Source organism: Palaemon carinicauda, chromosome 19 (genome assembly GCF_036898095.1).
Source record: "Palaemon carinicauda isolate YSFRI2023 chromosome 19, ASM3689809v2, whole genome shotgun sequence".
NCBI lineage: Eukaryota > Metazoa > Arthropoda > Malacostraca > Decapoda > Palaemonidae > Palaemon > Palaemon carinicauda.
The window spans coordinates 62,031,807-62,047,200 of record NC_090743.1 but is presented as its reverse complement, the minus strand read 5'-3'; the positions used below and the strand labels follow the sequence as shown (position 1 = coordinate 62,047,200).

Below are 15,394 nucleotides of genomic sequence, written 5' to 3'. Positions count from 1 at the left end.
TCGGACCTGCTTTAGGTAACGTACTTCGGGGCGGGGGAACGCGCCCTTGGGAGCCAGTCAGAGGTACTCGGAACTGCTGAAACTCCCAGGAGGTGGCTGTGTGGGATGGCGACACGCACCCATTCCTCCCTAGGGGAACGGCTTCTTCTGTGCTTCCTTCTGGGGGATCTTGCGTGCCTCCTGGCGTGGTGAGATCTGGAACGGGAACGGGACCTCCCCCTGCGGGACCTCTCTCGTCTCCTCTTCTGGTCCCTCGAAGCTCCATCCTCCGAGGAGAACGAGTATGACTCGAAAGAGGAGCCCGAAGATCTGTAGGACCGCACCGAAGGGTCCGAGTCGTCCCGCGTCACTGGTGGCTCCTCGTGTCGGTCCGTAGGTGACGAAGGCTCCAGGAAGACGGGCGGGAACGTTGCTCAAGGCGCTGGGGGGGAGCAAGGCAACTTCTTGCTGGGGAACCACACCTCGAACTCTTCCTCCAGTCTCATGGGCGACCTGAAGGGCGTCCTTGGCGGCGCCCATGCGAGGGGATCTGACGACAGTGAGTCCTCCTTCTCGGCGTCTCCCCCGGCTGCAGACGTACCTGAAAAACAGGCCCATGAAGTGGGGGAAGAGGCTGCAGCAGCCTTTCCCCACATAGGGTCGTCGGAAGAGACGGGCCCCGCTGGCACCAGGACTCCGGACTCCTAACACACTCCCGTCCCTCCCTCAGGTCCCCCACTTGCCTGGACCGACAAAACATCCCCACTAGCCGTTAACTCAGACTCCTGGGGAAGAGCAATGGGCCTCTTCCCCACAACTGACTTACCTCGTCCCCGACTCTGGGTAGGGGAAGGCGGCTGAGAAGCTCTATCCGACGAAGCATCGGGAGAAGCGAGCGGTGAAGAGATGCTCAGCTTCCTAGGCGACCTCTTGGACGCCTTCTTCTTCTTGGTGCCGTAGCGCACCCACTGCACCTCGTTCCAGGACTCGCACTCCGGACACGTGGCTGTAGGCGAACATACGCTGCCCCTACACGACAAACACAAGGAGTGCAGGTCGACTTCAGGCTTCGAAAAGAAAGCGCCACACGATTTACCGGCCATATGCTAGGGACAGCGGCAGAGATGCTCCATAACGCACTAGTAAGACACCGCGAGACACAGGAACACACAGGGAAAGGGTATGGGATGAACACAATGGGACCACGTGGGGACCGCGTGAGACACAAAGGGGTTGGGGACACAAAGGGTCGCACTGGGTAAGGAGAGCGCGTCGAGATATTATCGCGACGCGACCAGAAAACTTACTGGAGATCGAGACCTGAGCAAGCATGCTCTCTGACCCCGGGTCGCCTCATGGCGTGTATCACTCCGCCAGAGGTTACCCCGCATAGAAAACGGGAGTAGGGTAAACTACAAAAAATTCTGGTCGGTTGAGAGGAGATCCCAGATACTCCTAAGAAAGTAGTTCGAGGTAAGTACTCCGTGTTGGAACAAACCATCATTAACACTATCATTGAAATTATCAAAAGGTTAGCCAAAGCAAAGTCCTTCAAAAGAAGGCAACCGTGTTATCCCATACAAATGGGAAACAAAGCAAGCTAATAGACGAAGAAGAGAAAGATAAAGACTGCCGAGAACGTAACCAAAACTCTGTTTACATGTCAGCTGAAATGTAAGGTTTTGGATGAAAAGGATTGGTTGATTATGAAGCGCTATGTGCGTAAACTAGAGCTCGAGAGAGTTAGGAGAGCTTCTAGGTCTAAGTCTAAGTCTGATAGTGGAAAGGAAGACGAACTTAGTGTAGATTTATCCTTTGAGACTATAAATAATTCCTCTTTGGAAGTTGATCCTTCCCTTGAGTTAGTAACTCCTGCCCCTTCTACAGGATCCATATCTGCGGATGACCCTCGGTACGCTAGGATGGCTGCCGAGTTGAGGGCCATTAAAGAACAACTTGCGGCCTTTAAAGGTAAGAATAGTGAAAGTGATTTTAGTGCTTGTGAAAGTGCAGTGGAGGTGGCGACAGATCGAACCTGTCATTACCCTAGGCCTAGACCTCTACCAAGCTCCCAGGACCAAGGGAGAAGGTACGTCGACAACCAAAAGGGGGTGAGAGGTACTTACCCTCGATCAGCCATCGCCTCAGAAAGTCCTGTTGCCGATTCCCAGGCCGTTCTTGACCGTCACGGAAAAGACGTGTCGGATGTGTTAATTTCTTCTCCGAATTCTCCCAGACATAAATAGAAGTTTGAAGCGTCAAGACCTACTAAGAGGAGGTGGAACCGCGACGAAATGTCTCGTTCTTTTTCTCCCGGTTCTAGCAGTCATGAACCTTGTCCGTCGGTGGACGATTTCGACTCCGTACCTGTGAAAAGGACGAAGTCTAAGCCTGCAAGTCAGGATATTACAGCCGAAGATCCTTCCCCTTCTACGAGTGATATTCGTCAGCCCTCTCCTTCGGGACCGCAAGACCCAGCAGAAGTTGCTAAATCCTTTATGTCTGTCATTCAGGAACAACTTTTTACATTAGTGCAAGCGTTTAGCCGCCCTCACGCCCAGTCTGATAGACGTAAAGGCGACTCTTTGCCTATTAAGAAGTCAACTTCTAAGAGGGAACGGAGTTCTTCTCCTAAGGAAACCTTACTCTCTTCGTCGAAGACACGACACCGTACCTCCTCTCTCTCTCAGCGCCAGGACGATAACGATATGCTTACGCAGGACGATACTTCCTCTCGTCGCCAGGACGATACCTCCTCTCGTAGCCAGGACGATACCGCCTCTCGTTCTCGACGCCAGGACGATACTGCCTCTCGTTCTCGACGCCAGGACGATACCTCCTCTCGTTCACGACGCCAGAATGACACCGCCTCTCGTTCACGATGCCAGGACGATACCGCCTCTCGTTCACGACGCCAGGACGATACCGCCTCTCGTTCACGACGCCAGGACGATACCGCCTCTCGTTCACGACGCCTGGACGATACCGCCTCTCGTTCTCGAAGCCAGGACGACTCTGCCTCTCGCTCTCGGCGCCAGGACGATACCAGCCTGCTTCCTCAGGACGATACTGCCTCTCGTTCCAAGGACTCTTCTAGCGCTCGGCGCCAGGACGATACCTCTTTCCGGCGCCAGGACGACACCTACTCTCGGAGCCAGGACGCAAGCCCTTTTTTGCAGGATGATTCCTTTGATTTGCCTTTGTCTGTTTCTATGGAGCCTTCTTCTCGTTCGAAGGATGTTGCAGATGTGGATCAGGACCTTGAGGATGTCTCTGATGACGATGATAAACCTGCTGACGCTGCCGGAGATTACAAAGTTCTCTCTCTCTGGAACTTTATGGAGAGGAATTCCAACCTGCTGCTAAGCAATCTCCTCAATTCCAATTTAACAGAAAGAAGGCCAAGAAACAGTCGGCCTTCATCAAGATGAAGCTGTCGATTTCTGCAAAGAAGGCTCTGGCGAAGATTGATGACTGGATGAAGGAACAGAGACAAGCAGTTAAGACTTCCTTCTCGTGTCCACCAGCTCATCTTGCTTTAAAGGCTGGTATGTGGTATGAGACTGGGGAACCTTTGGGTTTGGGAGTTCCTTCCTCCTCCAAGGTGACTTCTCTGGCTTAGTGGACTCAGCTAGAAGGCATGCTCTCAACTCAGCCAAGGTCATGTGGTCAATGTCGGAGCTGGATCATCTATCATCTTTGAGGTTTTTAGTTTTCTAGACTGGTTGCTAGGGACTCTGGCAAGGAAGACTGACCAGATGGAAGGAACTCGAGACCTAACCAGTATCATGTCCTGTATGGACAAGGCCCTCAGAGATGGGGCGAATAAGTTGGCTTCGCTGTTCTCAGCTGGAATCCTAAAGAAGAGGGCCCTGCTTTGCTCTTTTACGTCAAGGTCTGTTACTATTGCGCAGAAGTCTGAGCTTCTTTACGCCCCCTTGTCTCAACATCTTTTTCCCGAGACCCTGGTGAGAGACATTACGCTTTCGCTGGCCCAAAAAGCCACCCAAGACCTTTTATCTCATTCGGCTCGTAAGCCCTTGGCAGCCGCTCCTTCTTCTTCGAAACGGGAGGAAAAGAAATTCCAGCAGCCCTTTCGGGGCAGGGCTACTTCAAGACCAGATTTTACAGGAAGAAGGCAAGAGTCAGGACCAAGATCGAACCGAGGTTCGTTCAGAGCTCGCTCCAGAAAAGGAAGTTCATCTCCTCCAGACAGTAGGTGCAAGACTGTCAGGTTTTTGGCAGTCATCAAGGAAGGATACAAGATCCCCTTTCAGAAGAAACCTCCTCTCGCAGATACTCCGCTGACCTTAGTAGCCCAGTACACAGATCCGGGGAAACAGAAGGCCCTCCTAGACCTAGTCGACCAAATGCTGGACAAGGGAGCGATAGAACCGGTTTGGGATCTATCCTCCCCAGGCTTTTACAATCGCCTGTTTCTATTACCCAAGAACTCGGGCAGATGGAGACCCGTCCTGGATGTCAGTTCTCTGAACGTCTTTATGGAGAAGAAGTAGTTCTCCATGGAGACTACTCAGTCTGTGCTGGCATCAGTACGTCCAGGTGACTGGATGGTGTCCCTCGATTTGCAGGACGCGTATTTCCACGCCCCCATCCATCCGACTTCAAGGAAGTACCTGAGATTTGTAATGCAGGGCAAGTGCTTCCAATTCAGAAGACTTTGCTTCGGTCTCAGCACGGCTCCTCAAGTCTTCACGAGGATAATGGCAAATGTGTCAGGCTGGCTGCATCATGAGGGAATAAGGATATCCTTCTATCTGGACGATTGGCTGATTCGTTCACGATCAAAGGAGAAATGTCTGGAGGATTTACGAAAGACTTTTATGATGGCTCAAGATCTAGGCCTGGTCATCAACAGGGAGAAGTCTCAGATCAAGCCAAATCAGACTATTCTCTATTTGGGGATAGTTCTGAATTCAGTTCTTTTTCGGGCTTCTCCCTCACAGGAAAGACAGACCAAGTGTCTCGAAAAAGTCCGAAGTTTCCTGGACAAGAAGAGGTGCTCAGCGAAGGAGTGGATGAGTTTGCTGGGAACTCTCTCCTCCCTCGAGCAGTTTGTCTCACTGGGGAGACTCCATCTAAGGCCTCTACAGCACTTTCTTTCGAAAAAGTGGAACAGAAAGACGCAGGAAGACTTCTTTTCCTTCCCCATTCCAGCAGAAGTCAAGGATCTTCTGAAGTGGTGGCTGGATCCAGCCTTGTTGGGGGAAGGGATCTCCTTACACAAAAAGAACCCAGACCTAGTGTTGTTTTCAGATGCGTCAGAGTCAGGTTGGGGGGCAACACTAGGAAGCAAGGAGGTCTCAGGCTCTTGGGAAGGAAATCAGTTGGAATGGCACATCAACAACAAGGAACTGATGGCCATTTTTCTGGGGCTAAAGGCCTTCAAAGACTCAGTGTCTGGGAAGATTGTGGAGGTCAACTCAGACAACACCACAGCTCTTGCGTACATCAGAAAACAAGGGGGGACTCACTCTCTGTCCCTGTTCGAAACAGCAAGGGAGCTCCTTCTTTGGGCAAAGGAGAACAAGGTAGATCTGCTGACGAGGTTGGTACAGGGACAGAGGAATGTGAGGGCGGACATGCTCAGCAGGAAAGGGCAGGTCCTTCCCACAGAATGGACCCTCAACCAACAGGTCTGTCAGAGTCTCTGGAGGCTGTGGGGGAGACCCCTAATAGACCTTTTCGCCTCCAACTTGAGCAAGAGGATCCCCATCTATTGCTCCCTGGTTCCGGACAAGGAGGCTATAGCAGTGGACACCTTTTTGATGGATTGGATGGGGATGGACACATATGCCTTTCCCCCGTTCAAGATCATCAACCTGGTAGTCAGGAAATTCGCCCTTCTCGATTTGGGACGAACGATCCTGGTAGCTCCTTTCTGGCCAACGAGGGAATGGTTCACGGAGGTGGTGGACATGTTGATGGACTTTCCAAGAAGCCTTCCTACAAGTCCAAAGCTGCTCAGACAACCCCACTTCGAGAGGTATCATCAAAACCCCCTCGCTCTCAATCTGACTGCCTTCAGACTATCGAGAAGCTCGTCAGAACGAGAGGATTTTCAGCGCAAGCTGCGAAAGCTATCGCCAGAGCAAGGAGGGTCTCTTCTCAGAGAGTCTACCAGTCCAAGGGGGAGACTTTTAGAGCTTGGTGTAGGAAACACAAGGTTTCCTCATCCACAACCTCTGTGAGCCAGATTGCTGATTTTTTGTTGTACCTCAGGCAGGACGCTAAGCTGGCTGTGTCCACAATCAAAGGGTACAAAAGCATGCTCGCTTCAGTCTATCGGCATAGAAGCTTGGACTTGTCTCACGATAAGGACTTACATGACCTCTTAAAAAGTCTTTTGAGACAACCAAATAGGTCCAGTTAAAGCCCCCTTCTTGGAACCTTGATGTGGTTCTTAAATTTTTGTGCACCAAGAGATTTGAGCCCATCTCACAAGCTCCTCTTAGGGAGGTTACGACGAAAACCCTCTTCCTTTTGGCCTTAGCAACAGCTAAAAGGGTCAGTGAAGTCCATGCAATTGAATAGCAGGTAGGCTTCAATCTGAATGGGGCAGTTTGTGCCTTAAGAATAGATTTCCTCGCCAAGAACGAGAACCCTTCAAAGCCCTGGCCAAGGACCTTTGAGGTTCCTAACTTGACTAACCTAGTAGGTCAAGAACAAGAGAGGCTCCTCTGTCCAGTCCAGGCCCTCAGAGCCTACTTGTCTCACACTAAAAATGTGAGAGGCTCTTCTACCTCCTTGTGGTGTTCGGTGAAAGATCCTCAGAAGCCCCTTTCTAAGAACGCTTTGTCTTTTTTCCTGAGGGAAGTTATAAGAGAAGCGCATCTCTTGTGTGTGGAGGAACACTTTGGCCTTTTAAAAGTGCAGGCTCACGAAGTGAGAGCCATTGCTACCTCTCTTGCTTAACACAAAAACATGTCGGTCAGACAAATTATGGATGCGATGTTCTGGAGGAGCAACTCTGTGTTCGCCTCTCATTACCTCAGAGAGGTGAGAGTGGATTATGAGAAATGTTATACCTTGGGCCCATACATAGCTATGGCTTCTGTATTAGGCAAAGGAGTTACTACCTCCCCTCAACCTTAGTTTTGTATGCCTGTGTGTGGGTTGGTGTTTTTAATGGTTGTTTGAGGACGTCGACTTGTGTACAGTCACCTCAGTCTAGTTAGATAATTGATACCTAATTTGCAAAGGTTAGGTGGTTGGTTTTGGTAAGGTTGCAGTTTTTAATATATGGGCAATAGGTAATCCTGAAGTCTAGTCAGATTGTTGGTCTCAATATATATATATATATATATATATATATATATATATATATATATATATATATATATATATATATATATATATATATATATATATAGGAAAAATTTTTAAAGTTAAAGGACAAAAATTAAATAGCAGTCGAAAATAGGCAAGGAGAAAGACCGGTAACGTCTACATCCAAGCCAAAAGTAAAGTGAGCTAAATCATCCCCTACCCGCCGCTAACTAGTGGGATGGGTCTTTAACCCTCGCTAAAATTTTAATGGCTCGTCCTTTCAGCTTCACCGAAAGTAATACCCCTAATAAATAGCGTATGTTTGTATTCCAGTCTCGGAACAAACTACTATTTCCTTACATTTAGCTAAGCTTTTAGAATTCCACACAGAATATAATGTCCAAATCTCTCTATTCTAAGATTGGTTTGATTTAATATGTTCTGTTTAGACAAATAAATGTTCATCCATCTACCAAGGCATTTCCCCCAATTTGGGGTTTACTGACATAAAAAAAAAATCCTTTTCACTTAGCTCCTCCCAGCCGCAAAAGGGATTCAGTTGAGTTTGGTTGGTACTGTTAGGGTGCCACAGCCCACCCTCCCCCATTATCTACCACAAACAAAGAAGCTTCATACGCTGAATCCCCTATTGCTGCTACCTCAGCGGCGGAGGAAGTAGCAGGGCCTATCGGAAGTACATCACAATCGCTCGCCATTCATTCCTATTTCTAGCACGCTCTTTTGCCTCTCACATCTATCCTCCTATAACCTAGAACTTTCTTCATTCCATCCATCCACCCAAAACCTGGCCTTCCTCTTGTACTTCTCCCATCAACTCTTGCATTGATCACCTTCATCAGCAGACAGCCATTTTCCATTCTCACTACATGGCCAAACCACATCAACACATTCTTATTCCCTCTAGCTGCTAATTCATTTCTTACACCCGTTCTCACCCTCCCTACTTCGTTTCTAACCCTATGTAATCGATATACAACAGCCATACTCCTCAGGCATTTCATCTTGAACACATTCAATTTCTGTCTCAGTCATTTTCAATCCCCACAACTCCAATCCATACATCACAGCTGGTACAATTGCTTTCTTATACAAAACTCTTTACATTCATTCCTAACCCTCTATTCTTTACCATTCCCTTCACTGTCCCTAACACTTTACATTCTTCATCCATTCTCTGATGCACATCTACTCCTACTCCACCATTTGCAGCAACAACAGACCCCAAGTACTTGAAATCATCTACTTAAAGTAACTCTCTATTCAACATGATATTCAACCTAGCACCATCCTTCCTTCTTGTGCATCTCATAACATTACTCTTACCCACAATAACTCTCAATTTCCTTCTCTCAAATACCCTCCCAAACTCTGTCACTAATCAAACCAGTTTCTCCTCCGAGTCTGCAATCAATACTGTATCATGCGCAAAGAACCACTGATTCACCTCTCACTCATGATCATTCTCATCTATCAATTTCAATTATCAACCAAGCCCTTGAGCATTCACCTCTTTCACAACTCCATCAACAAATAAATTGAACAACCATGGGAACATCACACATCCCTGTCTCAGTCCAACTCACTGGAAATCACTCACTGATTTCATTTTCTATTCTAAAACATGCTTTACTGCCTATGTATAAACTCTTCACTGCTTGCAACAACCTTCCACCAATTTCGTATAACCTCATCACATTCCACATTGCTTCCCAATCAACTCAATCATAAGCTTTCTCCTGATCCATAAATGCAACATACACTTCCTTACCTTTTGCTAAATATTTCTTGCATATCTACCTAACTATAAAAATTTGATCAATACATCCCCTACCTCTTCTAAAACCCCCTTGTATTTCTAAGATTACGTCCTCTGTTTCATCCTTAATTCAATTAATTACCACAATACCATACACTTTTCTAACCACACTCAACAAACTAATACCCCTTGAATTATAACACTCATGCACAGCTCCCTTACCTTTGTATTATGGAACAATACACACAAACACCCAGTCCACTAGTACCATAGACAACTTAAAACATATATTAATCAATCTCACTAACCATTCAAGTACGGTCACACCACCTACCTTTAACATCTCAGCTCTTATGCCATCCATACCAGGTGCTTTTTCAGCTCTCATTTCACTTCACTTCCTCTCTTATAATCTCGCTCTCATTCTCATCTCCCACCACTGGCACTTCAACACCTGCAATGGTAATTATATCTACCTTTCTATTATCCTCAACTTTCAGCAACCTTTCAAAATATTCAGCCCACATTTTCCTGCCTCCTCTCCTTTCAACAACCTTCCATTTTCATCTTTCACTACCTTTTGACTTCTTGATTCACCCCTCCTTACTCTCTTTACCTCTTTCCAAAACTTCTTATTCTCTTCATATAAACGACCAAATCCGGGCCTAGCCCCACCTCCAGTCAGCCGCCCTCTTTGCCTCAGCTCCCATACGTTTTACTTCTACATGTTTCTCTTTAAATCTCTCATACTTCTTTACACTATTACCCTGCAGCCATTCTTCGAATGCCCTCTTTTTCTCTTCCACTTTCATTTTCACTCCTTCATTCCACCATTCTCTAGATCACCAGTTTCTCTTCCTTTTACCCTGACATGCTACTTCCAACCCTTTCTTGATATTCACTTTTTACCTCTGGTTTTATCAGCTCTTCAACCTTCATTACTTCCCCTTTACATCCCCCAACTCTTATTTTCCCACTCTTTTGCTACAACTAAATTTCCTTCCACCAAAAAGTGATCAGACATACCGTTAGCCATACCCCTAGCCATGTGCACATCTTTCAACCTTCCAAACATATTTTTTGTTATCAACACATAATCCATTAATGCCCTTTCTACCACTCTTCCATTTGCCAATCTTAACCATGTATACTTATTATCTCTCTTCTTGAAAAAAATACTACTAATCACCAGCTCTTGTTCAACACATATATCTACCATTCTCTCACCACTCTTATTTTCACATAGTACACCATACTTCCCAAAGACACCTTCTACCTCTCCAGCACCCGCTCTGGCATTCAAGTCACCCATCACAACTACACAATTCTTTCTACCCAGTCCTTCTACACACCTAGTTAATTAATTTCGCTCTTCTTCACCTTTCTCACAACCTGGCCCATATGCACTTACAATATCCCAACATTCCCTACCTAATCTAACTCTTATCCACATTATCCAAGATGATACCTCCTTCCATTTCACTACTTTATGTCATCCATTCACTCTGCAATAAAGCCACACCCTCTCTTGCTCTTCCCCTTTCAATCCCAGACACTCTACCCTACCTGTCACTTCACCCTACCCTTTTATTTTTGTCTCGCACAAGGCCAATACATCCATCCTTCTATTCCAAAACATACTTCAAATCTCACTTCTTTTACTCTCTATCGTACTACTGTACATCCCCGCACATTCAGACACCCAAAAACTAGAGTGCAGGGAACAGTCACTCTCCCCCAGCTCCTCCTCTTTGATATCTCACAAGAAACTAATATAGGAGGGGGGATTCCCAGTCCCCTCATCCCATACCTTTTAGTGCTATTCTAATTGTTATTATAACCCTGCAGCCACAGGGTCATAACTTTCCAAGATATAAAAACAACAAACATCCAGAACTTTTTCTTAATCCCCATTTAGGTAATGAATCTATTCTAATTTCAACCATAGACAAATTTAAATCCCTAAAGCTAAGCTTAAACAAAGGTAATTGGCTACTAACCTTTATATTTTTAGTGTCTTGAGCAATAACGTTCTCACCAGGCACAGGGGCAGGAAATAAATCCTCAGGTTCTTTCTTGACTGCAAACAAATTATATAATACTTCATTAATAAATACAATTAAAAAGGACTTTATAGCAATGAGAAATTGACCCTCTGGTGATCCTGTCTGTGACAAAATTGCTGTCATGCTCATGACTTGTAAACTTTAAGGTGAGCAATGATGTTGCATGTCAACCTATTCATGTTTACATTTTGTAGCATAAATAACAAGGGAATAAAGATAGAAAGAAACTGAAAATTACAACAGAAAGCTGAATAAATCTATATAGTGTTGTAAAATAAAAGAAATTTCAGGGTTGGCATGGAAATGTGTGTCGAACTTGTTTAGTAAATAATAGAGGAGAAATTCTAATCAAATTGAGCACTGTAAAGTAAATTTTGTTCTTTTTAAATCAATTAAATAAATTAATAGATAAATAAGCAATAGCGATTGAATATTAAAATTAATAGTATAAATATTTGAGAGATGCCATGAATTAAATTACTAGTAGAGTTGTACGTTCGTAAATAATTGATTGTTACCATTTAGCTCTTCCAAAAAACTAGTTCAGTAGTGTGCAGTAGGGAGGAAAAAATAAAATGGGGAGAGTATTTTTCCCTCAGTCAGTAGTATTCCAACCTCCACTAGAAAGGCAGTGCTCTCTCTAAAAAGGTTAATTTAAGTGATTTAAATTACAAGAAGGAACCATACTTCATATATTCCAAGGAGCCACCAATTTGGAAGTCATATTCGCTAAGTATATCTTCTGTTTTTGTTAACATGCAATAGAGAATAGAATCTATGCGTCTTTGAAACCTTAGCCCAAACAGGTTGGTTCTGAAGTTTGGTTCTAAAATAGGTTCCTTTAGTTAATTACGATTATTTTCTATTATATTTCCAAATTGCTCCATTTTTATTTCGGAGATTAAGTAGATATTTACAGTAAATATTTGCTTTAATAATAGTATATATACAGTAGATGAGTAATATAATGTGAAATTTATCGGTAACTTAGGGATTTCATCGCTAGCCTAACTTCAGTTTTCGATCGCCCATTTGATGTTGGAACGTTCGGTAAGTCCTGTGTTCACTTGAATTGGGAATTTGGTTGTTCTTTTATTTCATTTTCTTAGCCTGGCCTGATTTAATGTGAAAGTTTTAGTTGTTGGGCATTCTTATGATAGGGATTTGAAATCTGTTTCCTCTGTTAAATAATTCATCCGTTGAATTGGAAAATGATGAAAAAGTAAATTTTGACTAGCGTTTCCTAGCCTACCCTGGAAAAGATTATCAGTATTTTTGGGATCATTCTGAATTGTTTCAAGTCAATTAGGGATGAGAAACCTGATATAATAATGATAAAGGGCTGGGTTGAGTGGACCTCATTGTTGAACTGTATCTTAAAATTAATTTGATAAAATTTCAATCTCCTTCATATTTTTTGCTTTACATTATGGCTAGTAGCAGTGAATTATTGGATTATCTTGGGGAAAACCCACAAAAGTTGCCATTGGATGAGGTTAAAGAAAAACAAAGTTTTGAGGAGTAAAAGAGCCACTCATAAACGAAAAATCACTATATATTGTAAAAAGTTGCAGGAATTGCATGATACTGGAACATTGCATTCATCTTTGTGTAAAAAGCCAGTAAGTGAAGTGGAATTGGAATTAAGTAAAGTAAGTGAATGCAATGAATTAATTAATTTGCTAATGGAAATAAATGAATTAGGAATTGGAGATGAACAGTGTTTTGATAATGAATTAGATGATCAAGCTCAACACAAAATTAATGTTTCAATAGAATTAGATGCTTATGAAGATTATTTGGTTCAAAAAAGAGATGAAAGTGTTGGCATTTTTGTAAAAGATTTCTGTGATTGTATGAGTGATGGTAAACCTCCTACTTTAACTTGTGGTACTTTTAATGGCAAAGAGAAGGATAAATTCGCTTTTCATAATTTCTTGAATCAGTTTAATAATGTAATTGGTTCTAGAAAACACTTAACTTCGACTAATTTATCGTACCTAGTTGGTTAATTAAAGGGGTATGCACTAAAACAAGTATCACATTTGTCTATCACTGATAAAAATTACGCAGTAGCATTAGATTTGCTGACTGATGAATTCTTAGATAAGGATTTCATAATAGATGAAACACTAAAAAATATATTAAAAGCTGACCCTAGTGATGATAATGATCTTGAGTTTTTCAAAGTTAAATATTTCATAGCAGAGGTTAGATCTTATTTATATGAATTGCAGCATTATAATGTAGATTTCTTGGACGAGGGTTCTGCTGGTAATATTCTTGTGAGTCATTTGATAATGAGTACGCTCCCTAAAGTAGTAGTGAAGGAGTTGATAAATAAAATCTCAAAAAATTATCCTACGCTTTGAAAACTTTAAGTAGAACTACATCAGTGAATAAAAAGTAGTACAGAGAGAGTAAAAAACTAAATGGCAGGAGTCCATCAGTAGTGCAGGCAAATGAAGTAGAGGAAAAAATTCCCACAGTACAAAATTTTGACACTGTGGTAGTTGCAAATAAAAATGTTAAAAGTCGTTGCAAATTATGCTTTTCTGATGGACACTCTTTAGGAAAGTGTGAAACTTATTTAACCTATGAGTCTAAATTAACCAGAATAATAGAATTATCTCTGTGTACTAGGTGTGCTGATTCTGGTCACAAAGAATCTGAATGTTATGGAAAAAAAGGTATGATGAGGTTTAAAGGTTTGATTTGCAAGAAAAGAGAGCACATAACACCTTTGTGCCCTAATCAAGAAAAAACTACTAAGACTAATGCTAGTGTAAATTTGTGCTATGCTTCCAGAAATATCGATATCAGTAATATTTTACCAACAATGACCCTAGAGTTGAAGAATGGAAAGAGATGCCGTAAAGTAAGGGGTCTGGTGGATTGTGGTAGTCAGAGGTCCTTTATAGTCAAACATGTTTCCAAAGATATGTGTTCAGAATATGAAAGTTTATATGAATTGGAACATGAAGTGCATACATATATAGCTCAAGAAACTAAACAATTCAAACAAATGTCAACTGGTATCAAGCTAGGAAATAGATTAAGATTTGTGCCTTTATTAATAGATGAACAGATGAATATTTCCTATGAAGTGCCAGGTATGAACCAGATAATAGATAGATTAAAATCAGAAAATTAAAGTTTGACTGATGAAACATTTTATGAGGAAAGAAATCATGAATTAATAGGAGTAGATATGCTGATAGGTATGGATATAATTCAGTATTTCTCTTTGTCCATTCAGAAATGTGGTGGTGGTTTTTGTTTCATATTGAATGGAAAGGTAGGCCAAGTAGGAAATTCATTAAACTTTCTTAATTCTCATCAAAGAAAGTCCTTGTTTGAAACTCAGACAAAGGCAAAGCAAGTTAGTAACAAGACCAAACTATGGTTAACTTAATTATGGATCCTCTTAAATCATATTTTAATCTATTGGAACATATTTTGTCTGACAGTGAAGCAGATAATGGGCTGGAAAATCTGTTTAGTTTTGAATCTATGGGTATTAAAACTAATAAAGAGTTGCCTTCACTAAATGAAACTGCATACTCAGGAATAGATTTAATGGGTTCTATTTTAAAATTATTATTCTATTTTAGAACAAATGAGTATGTTATGCTAAGTGATATTAAACAGGCATTTTTAATGATAAAACTTTCAGAAGAATATAAGAACAGATTTTGTTTTTTGCGGAAAAGACGAAGTAAATTAGTATACAGTATTATAGATATAAGACTATAGTTTTTGGTTATACATCTTCACCTTTCATTCTTAATTATGTGATGAAGCACCATGCTAAGATGTATCCTGAGGATAAGTGTGGAGAAATTTTAGAAAATAATTTTTATGTAGATAATTTAATAATCACAGGCCATAATATTGATGAATTACAGGAATCATATAGTCTTTGTTCTTCAAGAATGCAAGGAGGATGTACTTTGAGGTCATGGAATTCTAATTCACTTGAATTAAGGAAAAAAAGGAAGGCTAGATGAACATAATTATATAGAAGAGAAAGTTTTAGGTTATAGGTATGATGTAAATAGTGATACTTTAAGTCTGGCACCTTGTAGTGTGGAAGCTGCTGCTGACACTAAAAGAAAAGTTTTGTCTCAGATCTCTAAAGTTTTGATCCACTGAATTTTACCTTGCCAGTAAGTATAAGAGGGAGGGTATTAATGAGAAAAGTATGGAAATTAGAAACAGAATGGGATCAAAGAGTACCAAAAGAGATAACAAATGAGATGAAAAGCATAAGTAAAGATTT

The 15,394-nt window shown here is 42.5% G+C and overlaps 1 protein-coding gene across 1 annotated transcript in view; it reads right to left on the bottom strand.

The window, feature by feature from the left end:
* Polr3D (RNA polymerase III subunit C53) overlaps nt 1-11,999 on the bottom strand; it is a 182,547-nt gene extending 170,548 nt beyond the window's left edge. Inside the window, exons 1-2 of the mRNA XM_068394116.1 lie at nt 11,966-11,999; nt 11,047-11,126 (exon numbers count right to left, since the gene is read on the bottom strand). Coding sequence (XP_068250217.1) covers nt 11,047-11,126; nt 11,966-11,999 — 114 coding nt within the window. The remainder of the gene's footprint in view (nt 1-11,046; nt 11,127-11,965) is intronic.
* Between the last annotated feature and the right edge of the window lie 3,395 nt (nt 12,000-15,394).